The sequence below is a fragment of the Chiloscyllium punctatum genome, chromosome 7 (genome assembly GCF_047496795.1).
Source record: "Chiloscyllium punctatum isolate Juve2018m chromosome 7, sChiPun1.3, whole genome shotgun sequence".
NCBI classification, from domain to species: domain Eukaryota; kingdom Metazoa; phylum Chordata; class Chondrichthyes; order Orectolobiformes; family Hemiscylliidae; genus Chiloscyllium; species Chiloscyllium punctatum.
This window is the reverse complement of record NC_092745.1, coordinates 59,324,744-59,346,162: the sequence shown is the minus strand read 5'-3', so window position 1 is coordinate 59,346,162 and position 21,419 is coordinate 59,324,744. Positions and strand designations below refer to the sequence as shown.

Here is a 21,419-nt window from a genome sequence, read left to right as displayed (position 1 = left end):
AGGGTGCTGCTGGCAATGCAGCTCATTCCTAACTACCCAGTGAGCAGTCAAGAATCAATCACATTGTCATAGGGTTGTTCTGGAGTCACATGTAGGCCAAACCAGGTAAGGATGGCAATTTCCTTCCTTAAAAGGGCATTAGTGAACCAGCTGGATTTTTCCAAAATCAACAATGGACTCGTGGTCATCACGAGACTCTTAATTCCAGATGTTTCTTTTTTTTTAAATTGAAGAATAATGCATGGTGGGATTTGAACCCGGGTCCCCAAAACATTACCTGGGTCTCTGGATTAACAGTCCAGCAATAATACCACTAGGCACTCATTATGATCACTATTCATTTTTCCAGATTTCAACTTGATATTCTTTCATATCCATTACTACTGTAAGCTGTAACAAGGCAAAGTAGCAGAAATTTCACATAACTCTGGTTATCCCATGATACTAAATGCAAATACAAATACACTACATGCTAATGATAACTTTCCTTAATAAATTCATCAATCTGCACTGTTCCTATAATACACCATCACTACAAAGGATTTTGATTTTTGATTTTTATTAATCGTTCAATGTAAAACAACACAATGATGAATACAGGTATTTCATCAGAATAATGAATAACCACTTTAGGGAGAATATACAATACTATCTGCATCTATCAGTTCAGAGATTTCAAAAGCATTATGAGAGGTATGCTTAATACACGACGCTGGTTTGGTTACTTTTGTCATGTAAAATGCGCCTCCTACTGACTAAACATTAAAACGACTCGGCATCAAGAGTCAGTATGGTCTCAGTTCTAGCAGTTTTGCCTTTGGGTCAGATGGCTGTGGGTTCAAATGCTAATTCAGCACATAATGTAAGCTAACACTGCAGTTTAGTAGAGAGACTTGCAGCACAGGGGATGCCAGCTTTCAGATGTATTGTTAAATCAACATGTTGTCTGTATTCTCAAGGTGATGTAAAAGACCTCGAGGACCACGGGAGTTCTTACATATATCTGGTCTATATCCTTCAACCAACTTCCCATTTGGTCATTATTTCTGTGGAAATTTGATGATTTAGCTGCAGCTTTTCCAAACTCTGTCTACACTTTAAAAGTACTTCATTGGTTGCAAATCACTGAGATATCTGAGGTTTGGAAATGTACTATATAGACCCAAACTTTTTCATTTTTATTATATAGTGTGGAGGAGGAGAAGACTAATAGACAGAGGTAGAACTTGGCCATTCGGCCCATTTAGTCTGCTCTGTTATTTAATGAGATCATATCTGATCTGATAACCCTCAACGCTGACTTTTCCCCATAATCTTTGATTCCCTTCCAGATTAAAAATCTGTCTCAGCCTTGAATTAACTTAAAATTCTAGCCTCAATAGCCCTCTTCAGTAAATAGTTTCAGAGAAAAGATATTCCTGTACATCTCCGACATAACTGGACAACTTTACTCTGGTCCTAGACTCTCCTACATGGGCAACATCTCCACACCTGGGAGAAAGAGAGGACTGCAGATGCTGAAGACCTTTGCCAAAAAGTGTAGTGCTAGAAAAGTACAGCCGGTCAGGCAGCATCCGAGGAGCAGGACCTCAACGTTTAGAGCATAAGCTTTACATCAGGAATTCCTGAAGAGCTTATGTTTGAAACATCGACTTTCCTGCTCTTCAGGTGCTGCCTGACTGGCTGTGCTTTTCCAGCACCATACCTTTTGACAAAGATCTCCACAACTACTCTACCAAGACCCTAAGGAACTTGTAGATATCAATAAGGTTGCTTCTCTTTCTTCCAAACTCCATTGAATTTCAAATTCACCAAGATCTTCGGACAGCACCTTCCAAACCCATGACCACTTCCATCTCGAAGGACAGGGCAGCAGATATATAGGAACACCACAGTCTTCAAGTTCTCCTCCAAGTCACTCATCATCCTGACATGGAAATATATTGTTGTTCCTTCATAGTCGCTTTGATAAATTCCTGGAATTCCCTCCCTAATGGCATTGTGGGTCAACCCACAGCAGGTGGACTGCAGCAGTTCAAGAAGGCAGCTCACTACCACCTTCTCAAGGGCAACCAGAAACGGGTAATAAACATTGGCTCAGCCAGCGACACCCATATCCCACAAGATGAATAAAATAACAAAAAAGGACAGGTCCAAACTACTCAGCCTGGCCTTGTAAGATAAACCTTCCATGCCCAGATCAACATTGTGAACCTTCTCAGGGCTACATGTAATGCCATTGTATCTTTCTTTAGTAAAGGTGGTAAAACTGTTCACATTCCATCTGTGGGCTGACTACTGTTTTGCATAATTTCAGGAAAACTTCCCTATTTTTCTACTCTGTTGATTTTGAAATAAAGTCTTAGCATTCCCTGAACTTGGACTCTTTCGTTTTGCGACTTTTGCACGAGGACTCAGAAATCTGTCTGTGCTGCAACTACCTGCAGTCTTTCTCTATTTAATTAATACTCAGCTCCTCTACTCTACCTGACAAAGCACATAACTACAGACTTTGAATGGCTTAAACAGCCTGCACTGGACCAACGGTACAGACATTTAAAACTAAACCATGAACTTCTATGAGATCATTTGCCTACAGGACCTCAAAAAATCAATCCGCTTTCCATGAAATGAATAATGGGTCACAGGGCAGCCATTTTGGCTCGTTACTGTGCATCAACACATTGACTTTAAACTCAGGTCAGGCAGGGAACTTTCATGGACCAGACAGATTAGGAAGCAGGTAAATATGCAGTGTCTAAAGTATGAATGAGAACATTTAATTAATTTGAAACAGTGAAGAAATAATGATAGTGGTGGAAAAAGCTTGGGATTGAGACAGTGATAAATAAGAAAATATAATTACACTAGAAATGAAATTTCACCCATCTAAAATTAAAAGGATCCACTTCAGAGTTTTTATGCTTTTAAAAATGCACTTACAACCTGCATGCACCACTTTTTCTGGTAGATTTACTGGATAAGTACACCAATCTTCAGGTTGTTACAACGATATTAATGATCAGTATCTTGACAAAGTACTGGTGGAACACAGTTTCTGGTGGACTAGCTTAACTTCGATTGAGTTTTGCAGTTAGCTCCACGTGTGTTGAATCCAGACAGCCTTATTGTTATTTTGATTGCAAATATCTGGTTATCATTGCTCTTTATAGCTCAACTGTGACTCAAGAAAATTTCACCCTTTGGAAACTAAACCTTGATCATTGATTATTTGTCAGGGGTTGTAACAGATTATAGCTACTTCAAAGATTTTTTAGATCATTTCTGATAAACTGCTTCCCAATATAATGTACATAGTTTGACAATTTTTGAAATATATATATAAAATGGATAAATTAAGTAAACACCACCATCTATCCTTCACATATCGTATATTACAATTTAGATGAAAGAGTGATGATAAAAGTTTATTCTGCTTTCGTAGCTGATCAGATAATCCAGTTTTTTCAACACTTACATGAGAATATTATTCAACTACTGACATTTTTCACATTGGAGAAACTTAAATGCTTCACTTCATCAACACGATTCTTGTGAATCTGGAAGGCAGGGGTTACCCAACGACCACAGGAACACTGATCACCATACCAGTTGAAAGATCCTAACTTAGATCTGCACTTCGGGCAAAGTATCTGGAAAAAAGATCAAATATTGAAAAGAAATGCAAAATGTAACTCATGCTTATTTTATAAATCATTTCAAACAGAATGAAACAAGTAATGCTCAGTAAAATATAATGGCTACAACAGCAGACCAGAAACTAAGAATACTGCATCAAGTAACTCACCCCCAAAACTCCCCAAAGGACATTCACCAGCTACAAATCATCAGTGTGAGAGATTATTCCCTAATTGCGTGTATTGCAGTTCTAACAACCCTGAAGAAGCTTGACACCATCCAGGACAAAGCAGCTGGCTTGACTGATACAACATTCACAAGCATCCACTCCCTCCACCATGATGCTCTGTAGCAGCAGTGCGTAATATCAACAAGACGCATTGCAGAAATTCAAAGATCCTTTGATAGCACCTTCCACAACCACTTCCATCTAAATGGACAAGGACCACAGATACATGGGAACAATACCACTTGCAAGATCCCCTCCAAACCACTCACTACCATGACTTGGAAACCTATCACCATTCCTTCGCTGTTGCTGGGTCATAACCCTGGAATTCCCTCCGTAATGGTATTGTGGGTCAACATACAGCACATGGTCTGCAGCAGTTCTAGGCAGCTCACCACTGCCTTCTCAAGGGCAACTTGGGATGGGCAATAAATGTTGGTTCAGTCAGAAACACCCACATGCCACAAATGAATTTAAAAACAGAGATAGTCACTCTTTGACAGAAAGCATAAATAGAATTTTATTGCAAGGATACCATTTTTGTCACCATTATTGATACATAATAACAATTTATCTAATAAAGAAAACAAAATTTCAAGGATCAAGCTACTTTTAAACATTTTTAAAACTATGAGGACTCAGTACATTTGGTTGTTTCCACTTTCGGTCACCTCTGACCTCTTTCAAACATGTCTGGCTCTCAAACTTTAACGCAAAACACCAATTTTAAATTCCCGTTCCCTCGACTGTTGTTCTTCCTTTATTGGCGAGAAAGGAAGTCATTCAGCAACATCATTCTAGTTTCCTCAAGATCAGGGAAAGCAGAACCCTGAAAGGTCAACTGCTGTCCCTTCACCATACTATCCGTTGGGTCAGAAGTCACATGACACCAGGTTATAGTCCAACAGGTTTAGTTGAAATCACAAGCCTTTGCAGTGCTGAAATCTTTGCCTGACGAATGAGTAGCACACCAAAAGCTTGTGATTTCAACTAAACCTGTTGGACTATAACCTGGTGTCATGTGACTTCTGAACTTGTCTACCCCAGTCCAACACCGGCACCTTCACATCATAATATCTACTGACCTGTCATAGCAGAAATTTAGGCCCAGCTTTAGGGCAGACAGAAGGTAAAGGCCAGGTATGTATAGGTTGGAAGGAGGCTTGAGGCACACAACAGGGAAAAGGGTGTGAAGTCAGCAGGAAAATATGGAAGGTTTGAAACAAATACAGCATCTCAGAAAATGCTATATAAATGCTATTCTGACATAGTAAACAGTCCAAGATTATTCATGGAGTAAAATAAAACAAAAGAAAAACTTTGTAAATCATCACAAAAACAGTAATTGCTGGAGAAATTCAGCAGGCTTGGCAGCATTTGCAGAAAGAAGACAGAGTTAATGTTTCATGTCCAGTGACCCTTCATCAGAGCTAATAAAATCAAGCAGCGAAGTTAGGAGGACATTTGTCCAGTAATCCCCATTTACTTGCTGCCCTGAACTCACTGATGCACACTGGCTACTAGTTTAGCAATATCTCGATTTTAAAATTCCAAATCCCTCAAATTTCTCACTCCCTACCTTTGTGAGCTCCTCTAGCTTACACACTCTTAAGATCCATTGCTGATCTAATTTTAGTCTCTTGAGCACCACTGCTGATTGTGCCAAAGTCCTAAGCTCTGGAATCTCCTTCATGGACCTCTGCTTGATTTTCCTTTAGTATGTTCCGTAAAAAGTACTCAAAGCTTTTGGTGATTTTCCCTAACGTCTTTATGTGCGATTTTACGCTAAATTCTATTTCATAGCACACTGTGAACTACCTTGAGGTATTTTATTACAGTGAAGACATTATGTAAATACAAGCTGCTGCTGTTTTTATTTCACTTAGTTCAAATTGTCATATTTATTTTTATTAATTTACTGCAAGTCTTGACCTAGCTTCAATGCAGGAAAATACAAAGGAACCTCGATTATCCGAATATCAATTATCCAAATATCGGATTACCTGAAGGAAATCTTGAGGTCCCGATGGAAACATTGTTTCCAACACTGATCACGTCTTTTGCTTACAGTGATTAAAAGTGGACTCGGCTTACTGAAATGCTTCTGAGAACAATCCTGAACTGATGGGAGCCCAGGCACAGTCTCAAATGACTGATCTTCCACCCTCCCCCTCTCTCTCCCCACACTTTCCCTGGAGTTCTACACGGGCGTGTACCCTAAATCCCCATCCCCCAGATAATCTCTCCAACATTGTCCTGTACAGGGCAAAGGTAAAACCTGTCAAAAGGTTGCAGCAAAATGTTGTGCGCGTGACTGCGTGTGCATGTGCTATTTGAGGGAAGACTGCATTGGGGGGCAGGCAGGGAAAGGGTGCATTGTTGGACGGGTTGGAGGTGTGCAGGAGGGATGGTATGGGATGGGTTTTGGGGGCGGTGGCAGTGTTAAACATGGTTTGGGAGGTGGGGGCAGTGTTGGACGGGGTAAAGGGCAGGTGGAGCGCAGTGTTGTACGGGGTTTGGGGGAGAGGCGATGTTGGACAGGGTTGGGAGAGGCACAGGGGCGGGCGGGAGGGATGGAAGGAGACAGTGTTGGACGGGTTGGGGGCAGGTGGAAGGTGGTGTTGGGCGGAATTGGGGTGTGGACGGGGTTGGAGGGAGGCAGGGGGCAGCGTTGGATGGGGTTGGGGGGAGGCAGTGGGCAGCGTTGGATGGGTTTGGGGGAGGCAGTGGACAGCGTTGGAGGTGGTTGGGAGGCTGGCGGGGGGACAGTGTTGGACAGGCATGGTCAGTGTTGGACAGCTTTGGGAGTTGGGTGGGGGAGGCAGTGCTGGAGGTGCACGGGGGGGGGGCAGTGTTGGATGGGGTTGGGCAGGAGAGCGGTGTTGGGAGGTGGGCGCGGGCAGTGTTGGATGGGGGCTGTGTTGGACAGGGTTGGGAGGTGAGTGGGACGCGGGTGGCAGAGCGGTATTGGACGGGGTTGGGGGCACAGATGGGGTTGGGAGGGCTCGCGCACGGTGTGCTGCTGCTTAGTCTCCTGAACGGGGAGCAGTCTAAACAGAAAACTCTGAGCATTTAATCAGTTAACCGAATACTCAATTATCTGAATGAAATAGTGCCTGACCAGCTCGTTCAGATAATCGAGGTTCCTCTGTAGTTCCTAAAACTGTTAAAATTTTGGCATCTCACATAAAGGTACACATTTATAATTCAACCATTTGAACTGCATTTCAACCCAACCCCACATTATAATCAGGTGACTTGTTATCGGGATTTATTAATGACAAATTAACAAAGGTTTAATGTGCATTTTTTCAGGTACCTCTAATTCAGAGAAGATAGAAAGTGATCAGCAATCTACTCAACATAAATTGATGATGCCATTTCATACATGAATTACATCTTATGTTTACTTGTCTTGGTCGTCAACCCCATAAAAGCTTTTAGAAATCAAGTCTTACCAGAACTTGTTACAGCAAACAGTAACAGTAATCGCATTACTACAATCATTTACCTGGCCATCTAAAACACCAAGTAATGCAGGCTCCATCCATTGCACCGGCTCAACAAAATATGATGTACATTTGGTCTGACCCTCTCTATGAGTTTGCGTCATTCTCTTGTGAGCAAAGGCATTTGGTCCCGATCCAGGTATATGATTCAAAGTACTCGAGCCACGAAACAAAGAACGCCTGAAATTATATATTTTAATGGAAAAATCTTAATAGGAAGATTGGCTTATACACATTCTGAATTTGTAGCACAGAGACAAGTATATGACCATGAAAGTTATAGAGCAATTACACAAACAAGTTGGAGACAGGAGGGTAAGAACTCTTAAACTGCAGCCTGAGCTACACATCCCTCAATGAAACCACAACATTTATGTTGAAAGGGTTAGACAAAAAGGGACAAGAGAAGCTTTGTGTTCATGCAATTAGAACAGATGGGCTAAAAGACTCCTTCCAGATGTGCAACTAAAGGAATTCATATATTCTTCAACATTTTGGTTATTCTACTTTCTAAGCTATACACTACAACAGTAAAAGAACTGCTGCAGGTGTCATCAACAGACACTTAACCAGAGGTCATTCATGGGAAGCTAATGGAAGGAGGTGGGTACTAAACACTAAGTATAAATGTTAAAACATGCGTTCCTTGTGGCCCAGTGTCTTGAAAAACATAATTCTACGAAGTTTTAACTACTCATTTAATCTTCGAGGCAGTGAGAGAGAAAAGAGGTAATCAAACTGACTTAACAGAACAGCGCATGATGTGAAATCCATAATGATAGTCAGTTTCTCTTGATCAATGATCCTTTCAGGCATATTTGTAAGATATTAGTTTAATACCTAATCTAAAAATAGAAATATGATTTCATTCCTGTGATATAAATGTTAGAATATGATTAGACAAACTTAGAACAATTTAAGAAATAATTAAATACTGCAATAAGGGAAGTTGGGGACTTTCTGGATTGATGAACTAATACGGACCAAACAGTTTTCCTTCTTTCACAGAGGGTGGAAAGGTGCAGAACATAGTCTGGGTGGGGACTTCATTACCCATCACCAAGAGTGGTTTAGTAGCACCCTACTAACTGGATTGGTTGAGTCCTAAAAGACATTACTGCTAGACTGGATCTGTGGCAGGTGGTAACAGAAATAAAAGAAGGGAAAAACATACTTGACCCAATCCCCACCAATCTGTCCATAGCAGAATTGATAAGAGTGATCATCACATGGTCACTGGAAAGACAAAGTCCTGCCTTCACCCAGACAATACCCTCCATCGTGTTGTTGGGCATTGAAATCTAGCCAGTTAGCATGGTGACAACAGATCTAGGAACTAAAGACCAGATATCCATTTAGTGTTGTAGACCATCAGCAGCAGAATCATACACCAACAACCTCACAGCCCAGCGCACCCCCAACTCTACCAGTAACATCAATCTGGAAGTCAATTCTGCTGTAATGAAGAGCACAGGAGAGCATGCCAGGAGCAATAATAGCACAGTTCACAATGATATGTCAACCTGGTGAAGGTGCAGTTGTACTGGCATACCAAACAGCATAAGCATTAAGTGATTCCAGGTCTACATAATTCCACAACCAATGGATCAAATCTAAACCTCTGCAATCCAGCCATGTTCAGTTTTGAATGATGGTGGGCAGTTAGTTAACTCACTGGAGGTGGTGGCTCCATAAATATCCTCAAATCACGGAGATACAGCTGAAGCATTTGCAACAACCTTCAGCCAGCAGGGCCAAGTGCATCATCCTCGTGGTCTCCCCTAGAGCATCGTAGATGCCAGTCTTTAGCCAACTTGCTTCACTCAGTGTGATATTGAGAAATAGCTGAGACTCTGGACACTGCAAAGGCTACCAGTCCCAACAATATTCCAGCAACAGTACTGAGGACTTGTGCTCCATAATTTGCGACGTCACTGGCCAAACTATTCCAGCACAGCTACAATAATGGCATGTTTCCTACAATGCTATCAAGCCTGAAACTTTGCCAGGAATTCCCAGGACAAATCCAACATGGCCAATTACCACCCCATCAGTCCACTCTCGATCGTCAGTAAAGTGATGGAAAGTGTCATCAACAGTGCTATCAAGCAGAACCTGCTCAGTAATAACCTGTTCAGTGACACCTGGTTTGGGTTCTGCCAGGGCCACTCAGCTTCTGACCTCCTCAACATTAGTCGCAACATGGACAGAAGAGCTGAACTCCAGAAAGAAAGTGAAAGTGACTGCCCTTGATATCAAGGCCACATTTGACAAGATTGTGACATCAAGAAATCCTAACTAAACTAGAGTCAATGGGAATCCAAGGGAAAACTCTCCGCTGAGTTATATTTAGTACACAACAATATCGTTGTGGTTATTAGAGGTTAGTCATCTCAGCTCCAGGAAAACTCTGCAGGAGTTGCTCAGGGTAGTGTTCTAGGCCCAACCATCATCAACTGCTTCATCAATGAACTTCCTTCCATCATAAGGTCAGAAGTGGGAATGTTTGCTGATGACTGCAAAGCGTTCAATACATTTACTACTCCTCAGATACTGAAACAAACCATGCCCAAATGCAGCAGGAACTAGACAATATTAAAAACTGAGCTGGCAAGTAGGAAATAATGTTCATGCTACAAAAGTGCCAGAATTGACCATTTCCAATTAGAGGAAATCTCACCATCACCTCTTGACAGTCAATACTATTACCATTACTGAGTCCTCCACTATCAACACTAGGGGTTGCAATTCATCATAAACTGAATGGGACTAGGCATATAAATGCTGCAGCTACAGGAGCAGGTGAGAGGCTAGGAATCCTGCAGCAAGTAACTCAATCACTGGAGTCAGGGAGGGTCTCTCAGGACTGGAAATTAGCAAATGTAACAGCCTTCTTTAAGAAGAAAGAGGCAGAAGAGAGGAAATTATAGGCTGGTTAGCCTGACCCCCATCACTGGTAAGATTTTTGGGTATATTGTTAAGGATGAGTTTGTGCAGTACTTGGAAGTGCAAAATAAATAGAGCTATCAGCACAATTTTGTCAAGGGAAGATCATGCCTGACAAATCTGATAAATTCTCTGAGGATGAATGAGCAAGTTTGACAAAGGAGAGCGAGTGGAGGTGATCTACTTGGACTTCCAGAAGGCCTTTGACAAGGTGCCACACAGGAGTCTGCCAGTTAGGGGTCATAGTGTTAGAGGCAAGCGACTAGCAGTGGTACAGGATTGATTGACTGGCATAAAGCAGAGTGTGGGGATAAAAGTGTCTTTTTCAGGATGGCAGTCGGTGACTAGTGGACTTCTGCAGGGGTCCATGTTGGAGCCACAACTATTCACATTATACATTAACAATTTGGACAAAGGAACTAAGGGCATTGTTGCTAAGTTCGCAGATAACACAAAAATAACTGGAGGAACATGTAGTTTTAAGGAAACAGGGAGCTACAGAAAGGCTTGGACAAACTAGCACAGTGGGCAAAAAAGTGACAAGTGGAATACAAACAAGGGAAGTGTGAGGTTATGCACTTTGGTAGGAAGAATAAAGGTGTGGACTATTTCCTAAATGGGAAAGCCTTTGGAAATCTGAAGTACACAGGGACTTGGGAGTACTAGTTCCGGATTCTCTTAAGGTTAACGTGCAGTTTCAGATGACAATTAGGAAGGCACATGCAATGCTAGCATTCATTGAGGGCTAGAATATAAGAGCAGAAATGTACTGCTGAGGTTGTACAAGGTTCTGGTCAGACCACATTTGGAATACTGTATTTGAGAAAGGTCACCCTGACGTTGGAGGGGGTCCACAGGAGGTTTATGAGAATGATCCCAAGGATGAGGAGCAGTTGAGGACTCTGGGTCTGTAGTCATTGGAGTTTAGAAAGATGAGGGGGGATCTGATTGAAACTTACAGGATACTAAAAGGCCTGAATAGAGTGGAAGCAAAGATGTTTCCACTGATAGGACCTGATGGCACAGCCTCAGAGTGAAGGGACAATCCTTTAGAACTGAGATGAGGAGGAATTTCTTCATAGGGTGCTGAATCTGTGGAACACATTGCCGCAGAGAGCTGTGTAAGCCAGGTCATAAAGTGTATTTAAGACAGAGATCAATAGATGCTTGATTGGGAAGGAAATCAAGGGTTACAAGAAGGCAGCAAAAAAAAATGGGGTTGAGAAACATATCAACCATGATCAAATGCTAAAGCAGACTCAATGTGCCAAATGGTCGAATTCTGCACCCCAAAGTCTGTCCAACATCTCTAAGGCGCAAGTGAAATGTGTAATTGAACACACTTGCGTGGATGAATGCAGCTTCAACAATACTCAAGAAGCTCAACACTATCCAGGATAAAGCATTTGGCTTGATTGGCACCACATCTACAAACATCCACTCTCTCCAGCACTGAGAAATAGTAGCTGCAGTACCATCTTCAAGACGCATTGCAGAAATTCATCAAGATTTCATAGGCAGCACATTCCAAACCCACACCCACGACCACCTAGGGAAAGGGCAGCAGATGTATGTGAAAACCACCACCTGCAAGCTTCCCTCCAAACCACTCAGCATCCTGACTTGGAAATATATTCCAGCTAATTCAGTGTCACCAGATCAAATTGCCACAAATCCATCACCTACAGCACACAGACTGAAAAGGTTCAAGACGACAGCTCAACTTCTCAAGAGCAACTAAGGATGGGCAAGAAACAATGGCTAAATAAGCAACATCCACATCTCATGAATTAAGCTCCTGTCTTATGGTTTTGCAGTACAAAGTTGGACTCATAGAAAAAAAAATAGAATATGTAAACACATAGAATAAAACCCCAGCAGAACAAACACATATTTTTCAGTGTTGCTCAGCAACAATTTTTGTTTTAAGAATTATGTTAAATGGCTTTCCCAAACCAGGCATACGTTAGGTGTTTAGGTGTTCAGTTTTGGCGTACAGTAAACCGAGCATTATATCATCTGTTAGAGTTCTGCTCACCTACACTTTCTGCACCTATAGAGGACTTCATTTGTTTTCTCTTGACTCACAGGATCCAATGCAAACAACTCCTGAGGTAAATTCTGTAGCTCTGAATAAAAGAAAAACTAAGAACATTCAAGCAAATTATAATTAACATATTAATAGGTGATAAGTTAGTTTAAAATCCATGGACTTCACAACAGTGAAAGCAGAGAATACAAAACATAGAATTCTTGAAGCAAAGAAAGCACAGTACCCTTATAAGACCATAAAATACTCTTGACATAACACAGATTTAAAAGTTGGAATCTAAGTTCACTCAAGATACTAGGAACAATTTGGCGACCATAAGATTATAGTAGATAAATAATAATTCATTTCTATCTTAACGAGTATGAAATGACTTTCATTCCATTTTATATTATAAAATGCTACTGACAGTATAACGAATTGGACAGAATGAGAAAGAAACAGAAAGAGGTAAGCCAGAAGAGAAACTAAATTTTAAGAATGCATTTGGATTGCTTTTTAAAAGAAGGAGGCATTCAGAATTTCAAACCAGGATGGGACCAAGCATCAATAATGATCAGTTTTTAAAAACATTAGAGCTCGATGAAGAGAATTAACAAAGTAGATGGTGAAGTGATTTTCATATAACAAAGAACACAATGACTAATGTAAATGAAAGAGCAGTTATCATGTTTAAGGACTACTGGCTGCAGACTGCTCCAACTTAGTGACTAAATACTCTCAGATGAAATATTAACAAGGTGGAAAAGAATAATTCCTCATTCACAACTATAGCAAGACATACTTAGGATATAAGAGATAGAACACAGTCAATGTGACCAATCAAAATTATGGGATGATGTGAATGGACTTTTCTTGCCCTTGCCATCTGAACAGAATAGAAGCAACAAAAGAAGTGGATTACCAGGATACTTGTTAATGACTTTCTGCAGTCGATACTGTTTGTAATCAGCACTCGTTAAATCCACATTGCAACCCATCTTTTCATACAACTTCAGCTGCTTCACAAATTCATCATTTATCCTATAATTAGATAATGAAAATATTTTTAAAGTTTTCCCATTAAAGCTTGTTCAAAGTTGACAAATGGATAAGTTTAAAATAAAAGCAAATTACTTGACATCAGGTTTAACGTCCTGGAGTTTACTATATGCCTCTTCAAAGGTCAGGCCGTCAATTTTCATCATGTAAGCAGTTACTATAGTTGCACTTCGACTGACTCCTGCATGACTGACATTGGAGAAAATACTACAATGAATGAAATATGACAAATGTATTATACAAAGAACATTAGTTCCCAACAAAGACTATAAAATGAGCAGCAATCCCTTCCCTATCTGAAATTCTGAATACCTTCTTCTTAAAGTTTGGTGCATTTGGACCCCATCATAAACAGGAAATGCTGGAAACACTCAGCAAAACATGCAGCATTCTTGGATAAAGTTAGAAACTGATGGGAAGTCACTATCCTTAAATTTTAGCTCTTTCCGTCTTCACAGATTTTTCCAGATCTATAATGTAATTCCAACATCTTTTTTTGATTTTATTTCAGGTTTCCAGCATCTGCAGCATTTTGCCATATGTTAGGCAGCCAACAGAATTTTGTCATCTGCAAACTTGGCTACAGCACATTCACTCTCTTCAACCAATTTATTAACAATATATTGTTTACAAAAAAGGTGGCCCCAGAACTGACTCCCTGAAAATGCCTCCCTCATCCCAACTCTGTCTTCTATTAATTGGCCAATTCATGTCCAGGCATGGACATTACCTCCAATTTTAAGTAAACCAATGCATGATACTTTATCAAATGCCTTCTGAAAATCCAAATGTATTACATAACACTGCTTCCCCTTTATCCAACACGCTTGTTTCTTCCTTGGAGGTTCAGTAAATTTGTCAGGCATGAATTCCCCTTCATGAAACCACATTGATTCTGCTTGATTGTATTATGTATTTCTAAATGCTCTGCTATTACATCGTGTATAATAGATTCTGACGTTTTCCTAATAATAGATGTTAAGCTAACTAGCCTACAGTAGTTATTCTTCTCTCCTTCCATTTTTAAATAAAGGTGTTACATTGGCAGTTTTCTAATCCTCTGGGACTCTTACAGAGTTTAAGGATTCCTTGAAAATCATGCATCCACTATCTCTGTAACTATTTCCGCATGCTAGACCAATTAGTAAGGGTAGATCACATAGGATTCAGGCTGGGCCTGCCAATTGGATACATAAATAGCTTAACTGCAGGAAACAGAGGATGGTGGGTGGAGGGATGCATTTCAGATTGGAGGCCTGTCACCAGTGATGTTTCACAGGGACCCTGTGGATCCTCTTTTGTTTGCCATTCATATTCATCATTTGGATGAGAATATAGAAGACACAGTTAGTAGATTTTCAGACGTCACCAAAATCGGTGGCATAGTAGACAGTGAAGAAGGCTTTCTAAGATTACAAAGGGATCCTGATCAAATGTGTCAACGGGCTGAGGAACAGCAGATGAGAGTTCAATCTGGATAAATGCGAGTATTGCATTTAGGTACGACAAACAGGGGAGAGCTTATACAATTAATGGTGGGGCCTTGAGTAGTGTTGTGGAACAGAGGGACCTAGGGATTGAGGGACATAATTCTTTGAATTTTGCATCACATATAGACAGGCTGCTTAAAAAGACATTTAGCATTCTTGCCTTCGTTGCTCAGTCATAGAGATGTACAGATCGGAAACAGACTCTTCAGTTCAACTCATCCATGCCAACCAGATATCCTAACACAATCTAGTCCCATTTACCAGCACTTGGCCCATATCCCTCTAAACTCTTCCTGTTCATATCCCCATCCATACGCCTTTTAAATTTTGTAATTGTATCAGCCTCCACCACTTCCTACAGCAGCTCATTCCATGTAAGCACCGCCCTCTGCGTGAAAAATCTGCCCCTTAGGTCCCTTTTATATCTTTCCCCTCTCACCATAAACATATGCTGTCTAGTTCTGGATTTCCCCACTCCAGGGAAAAGCCCTTATCTATTTATCCTATCCATGCCCCTCATGATTTTATAAACCTCTAAAAGGTCACCCCTCAGCCTCCGATGCTCCAGGGAAAACAACCCCAGCCTATTCAGCCCCTCCCTGTAGTTCAAATCGTCTAACCCTGGCAGCATCCTTGTAAATCTTTTCTGAATCCTTTCAAGTTTCACAGCATCCTTCCAATAGGAAGGAGACCAGAACTGCATGCAATATTCCAAAAGTGGCCTAGCCAATGTCCTGTACAGCTGCAACATGACCTCCCAACCTCTATACTCAATGTTATGACCAATAAAGGAAAGCATACCAAATGCCTTCTTCACTATCCTATCTATCTGTGACTTCACTTTCAGGTCCAAGGTCTCTTTGTTAAGCAACACTCCGCAGGACCTTACCATTAAGTGTATAAGTCCTACTGTAACTTCCTTTAAGAGTTGGGAAGTAATGTTGAGGTTGTACAGGACATTGGTGAGTCCGCTTCCGGAATATCATGCCCAACTTTGGTTGCCCAGTTATAGGAAGAATATCATTAAGCTGGGAGGTTTCAGAAGAGGTTTACCAGGATGTTGCTGGATATAGAAGGTTTGAGTTATAAAGGCTGGGGCTATTTTCACTGGAGCATTAGAGTTTGAGAGGCATCCTTATCGAAGTTCATAAAATAATGAAGGCTATAAATAGAGTTAATGGCAGTAGTTGCCTTTTCCCTGTGATAGGAGATTTCAAGACTAGGGAGCACATTTTTAAAATGCGAGTGGAGAGATTTTAAAAAAGACAAGAGGGGCATATTTATTTTACAGAGGGTGGTTTGTGTGGAAATGAACTTCCAGAGGAAATGGTGGATATGGGAACAATTAAAACAGTTACATGACATTTAGATAAGTACATCAATAGGAACGATTTGGAAGAATATGGGCCAGGAGCGGCGGTTGGAACTAGTTTAGTTTGGGATTATGGTCAACATTGACTGGTTGGACCAAAGGATGTGTGTATGACTCTATGACGTTTCAACTCCCATACTCCGATGTCCTGACCAACGAATGCAAGCATGCCAAACTTCACCACCCTGCCTTCCAGCAATTCCACTTTCAAGGAACTATATACCTGGTCTCTTTGACTGGCAATGCTTTTTGACCACGGAAAGTGCATTCATAATGTGAGCAAACAGGATTATTGTCCACCCGTAAATGCTGATAGCAGTAAATAAGGAAGTTCTGAAGAAGTGTTACTGGATCCAAAATGTTAACTGATTTCTTTCCAAAGATGCTGCTGGAGCTGTTGAGTTTTTCCAGCAATTTCTGTTTTTGTTTCCGATTTCTAGAATCTGCAGTTCTTTGTTTAACTGTGAGTTTGAGTGGGAAAGTTTTCTGGTCAGCCATCCAGCAGATTCAAGGGCAAAGCATGGTAGTACTTTGCACATAAAAGTGGGCCAATTCAATGGAAGGTTTTGGCCCAACCCTTGGAAATAGGCAGTCCTGTACAGGTGAGTAATACAATAATAACATTGCTAACTTTGAAGTAATATTGTCTTGTAGACATAAGCAAATAATGCCAGAGCAACTTGTCAAGTCTGATAGCAACTACGGAAAGAGAAACAGAGTTAATGTTTCAAGTCCAGTTTGGCTTTTCTTTATGGACACAATCCTAACTGTTGCTTTAAGATTTCACATGACAGCCCTCAAAGACTAGTTTCACAAGGGGCTGGGAACCAGAGGAGAAGACTAGTAGACAGCGAGGTGGGAACTGGAGACTAAGAATCATGAAGATAGCATTAATAAGGGAAAGAGTAGGCAGAGAGCAGATGAACGCAAAATAACTCGTGGCCTGAAATGCATCTACTTGAATGCAAGGAGTATAGTGTGTAAGGCAGATGAACTTAGGGTTTGGATTGGTGCCTGGGAGTATGACATTACTGCAATCACAGAGACTTGGTTGAAGGAAGGGCATGATTGGCAACTAAATGTTCCAGGATATAGATGCTTCAGACAGGACAGGGAGGGAAGTAAAAGGTGGGGGTGGAGTTGCATTGCTGGTCAAGGATGAGATCACGGCTGTGCTAAAGGAGGACACAATGGAGAGCTTGAGTAATGAGGCATTGTGTGTGGAGCTGAGAAATAAGGATGCAGTTGAGACTGTATTACAGGCCTCCCAGTGAGCGTGACGTAGAAGAACAAATAGGTAAACAGATTATAAAAAGATGTAGAGGCAATAGGGTAGTGGTGATGGGAGATTTTAATTTTCTCAACATTGACTGGGATACATTTAGCGTCAGAGGTCTGGATGGGGTAGAATTTGTAAGAAGTGTCCGGGAGAGTTTTCTTGGGCAGTATGTCAATAGTCCGACAAGGGAAGGGGCCATATTGGACTGGTATTGGGGAATGAGCCAGGCAAGGTGGTAGAAGTTGCGGTGGGGGATTTCTTTGGGAAGTAACCACAATTCTGTAAGTTTTAGAATACTCGCAGACAAAGATGAGCTTGGTCCTAAGGGAAGAGTACTAAACTGGGCCAAGACCAATTATATCAAAATTAGGCAGATGCTCGGAAATGTGGATTGGATACAACTATTTGAAGGGAAGTCCATATTTGATACGTGGGATATGCATGTCCCGTTGAAAGCAAAGGATAGGAAAGGCAAGATTCGTGAACCGTGGATGACTGGAGAAATCGTTCGACTAGCCAAGAGGAAAAGGGAAGTGTATATAAGGTCCAGGCAGCTAAGAACAGAATGGACCCTGGAGGAATAGTGGAAGAGTAGGACCAATCTTAAATGAGGAATCAAGAGGTCTTGAAATAGCTTTAGCGAGCAGAATTAAGGAGAACCCCAAAGCATTTTATTCTTATATAAGTAGCAATTGGGTAACTAGAGAAAGGATTGGTCCACTAAAGGACAATGAAGGAAGGCTGTGTGTCGAACCTGAGAGAATGGAGAGATTCTGAATGATTACTTTGCATGTATTCACTGAGAGGAACATGATGAATGTTGAGAATAGAGACAGATATTTGTTTACTCTGGATCACATTGACATAAGTAGGGAAGATGTGTTGGGTATGCTAGAGGTTATTAAGGTGGACAAATCCCCAGGACAGGATGGGATCTATCCCAGGTTCCTGAGGGAGGAGAGAGGGGAAATAGCTGGGGCCTTCACAGATATCTTTGTGGCATCCTTAAACACAGGTGAGGTGCCAGAGGACTGGAAGGCTGCTCATGTTGTACCCCTGTACAAGGGTAATAGGGATATTCCGGGTAACTATAGACGAGTGAGCCTGACGTCAGTGGTGGGAAAGTTGCTGGAGAAGGTACTGAGGGATAGGATCTATTTATATTTAGAAAAGAATGGGTTTATCAGTGGTAGGCAACATGGTTTTATGCGGGGGGGATTGTGTTTCACCAACTTAATAGAGTTATTTGAGGAAGATGAAGGAAGGACGGTTGATGTCATATACATGGATTTTGTAAGGCGTTTGATAAGGTTCCCCATGGTAAACTAATAAGGAAGTGAAGTCAGATGGTGTGCAGGGTGTTATAGCTAGGTGGATAAGGAACTGGTTGAGCAACAGGAGACAGTAGTATTTGAAGGGAGTTTCTCGAAATGGAGAAAGGTGACCAGTGGTGTTCCACAGGGGTCAGTATTGGGGCCACTGTTGTTTGTAATATACACAAACGATCTGGAAGAGGGCACTGTTGATATGATCAGCAAGTTTGCAGATGACACGAAGATTGGTGGAGTAGCAGAAAGCATAAGGGACTGTCAAAGAATCCAGGAGAATACAGATAGACTGGGGAATTGGGCGGAGAAGTGGCAGATGGAGTTCAATCCAGACAAATGTGAGGTGATGCATTTAGGCAAGTCTAATTCTAGAGTGAAATATACAGTGAACGGAAGAGCATTGGGAAAAGTTGCTGGGCAGAGAGATCTGGGAGTGCAGGTCTATTGTACCCTGAAGGTTGCTGCACAGGTAGATAGATTGGGCAAGGAGGCACATGGTATGATTGCCTTCATTGGACAGAGTATAGAGTATAAGAGCTGGCAGGTCATGTTAAAGTTGTACAAGACATTGGTTCGGCCGCATTTAGAATACTGTACACAGTTCTGGTCACCACATTACCAAAAGGATGTGAACGCTTTGGAGAGGGTGCAGAGAAGGTTTACGAGGATGTTGCCTGGTATGGAAGGTGCTAGCTGTGAAGACAGATTGAGGAGGTTAGGTTTGTTTTCATTAGAAAAAAGGAGATTGAGGGGGGATACTGATTGAGGTTTACAAAATCATGAAGGATATAGACAGGGTAGATAGAGATAAGCTTTTTCCCCAGGGTGAAGGATCCAATAACAAGAGGTCACGCTTTCAAGGTGAGGGGTGAAAAGTTTAAGGGGGATACACATGGGAAGTACTTTACGTAGAGGGTGGTGGGTGACTGGAACACGTTGCCAGCAGAGGTGGTGGAGGCAGGCACGGTAGACTCATTTAAGATGCGCCTGGACAAAAGCATGAGTGGGTGGGAAGCAGAGGGATACAAATGCTTAGGAATTGGGCGACAGGTTTAGACAGTAAATTTGGATCAGCTCAGGCTGGGAGGGCCAAAGGGCCTGTTCCTGGGCTGTAAAATTTGTTCTTTGTTCTAATTAAGTGCACAATTCTCAAAAAAAAACCTGTAAAATGCAGTTACTAACCACAGTTCAAAGTCACACAATGGAGTTAACTCTGAGGCATGGGGAACAACGTATATACCACCAATAACCATAGCAAGCACAACTCTGGCTCGTGTCTGAGATACCATTGATACATGAAATTCAATGGAGGACCAAGTACTAAGGATAAACATCAGAAACAGAAATCTTTGGAGAAACTCAGCACCTGTGGCAGCATCTGGGGAAGAAACAACAGTGACCCTCCAGTGGACTCAAAACATGCACTACTTTCTCTCCACAGATACTGCCAGACCTGCTAGGTTGCTCCAAAAATGTTATTTTCGTTTGTTTCAGATCTCCAGCAGCCACAGTTCTTTGTTTTATTTCATCAGCAAACCTCAATTTCTTTCCCATCACTTGGGCTGCACTTAACGCCTATAGTAATTCATGCTTTGTTAAACCGTTTAAATTGGAAGACACACGTGTAGTTTCTAAAACAAAAACAGAAGTTGCTGGAGCTCTGATGTTTCCAATAGTCAAGTTTAGTTACAAGAAGTTTTCTGCTTCGGAACATTGTCCTTTATTGACACGTTATTTGCTTTAAGTATAAATTTGTTTCCAGGTAAGGAGCTGCTGGCAGTGCCTGGTAATGGTGAGGCTGACAGAAATACAGGGGCAGTGTTTGATATCTCACAGTGACTGTACCAATGGACCAGGACAGCAGCTCCTGTACAAGCCAGCGCCTCCTGCACAAACCGCACACACTCGTCCAGGAAGCTCAGCAAGTCGGAGCCCGCATCATCCAGTGCCCGCACGAACTTGGTCTGCCGGTCGCCGAGAGGCGGCGGTTCCTTGGAGTCCACGGTCAGCACATGGGAGATACCAGTGTCCGGAGCGATTGTCGCAGCATCTCCGGCCGTCCCAAGGAACAAGCCGGGCCGCAGCGGGATCATGTCGGCCCGTCTAACATTACCACACGCGGCAACTTCCGGTAGGAGGGGTCACGTGACGGGAAAATAAAGGGGTCATGTGAGGTTGGTGTGGGGTGGGGGGGGGGAATGCTATGGTGGGTCACGTCGGGAGGGTGCGTCTGGAGGGATGCGGGGTCACGTGGGAAGGTTTGTGGGCGGGGAATGCATGGTCACGTGGGGAGGGTCACATGGGGAAGAATCCAGGGTCTCAGGGTTTGTGTTGGGGAATGCGGAGTCACGTGAGGAGGGTGTCAGGGTTTGTGTTGGGGAATGTGGAGTCACGTGAGGAGGGTCTCAGGGTTTGTGTTGGGGAATGCAGAGTCACGTGAGGAGGGTGTCAGGGTTTGTGTTGGGGAATGCAGAGTCACGTGAGGAGGGTGTCAGTGTTTGTGTTGGAGAATGCGGAGTCACGTGAGGAGGGTCAC

General features: G+C 42.0%; 1 protein-coding gene across 2 annotated transcripts; it reads right to left on the bottom strand.

Annotated features, from left to right (window-relative positions):
- Nucleotides 1–542: 542 nt before the first annotated feature.
- Nucleotides 543–21,045, bottom strand: dusp12 (dual specificity phosphatase 12). 2 transcript variants are annotated; one of them, XM_072573703.1, is made up of 6 exons: nt 20,789–21,045; nt 13,490–13,603; nt 13,278–13,396; nt 12,362–12,452; nt 7,380–7,557; nt 543–3,653 (listed from the first exon to the last, which is right to left on the bottom strand). In XM_072573703.1, exons 1-6 carry the CDS (start codon nt 20,974–20,976, stop codon nt 3,492–3,494), a joined length of 852 nt encoding a protein of 283 aa, XP_072429804.1. In that variant the 5' UTR covers nt 20,977–21,045; the 3' UTR covers nt 543–3,491. The 2 variants fall into 2 exon arrangements, with proteins under 2 accessions (XP_072429804.1, XP_072429803.1); XM_072573702.1 differs by having other exon boundaries at nt 20,729–21,044.
- Nucleotides 21,046–21,419: the final 374 nt, after the last annotated feature.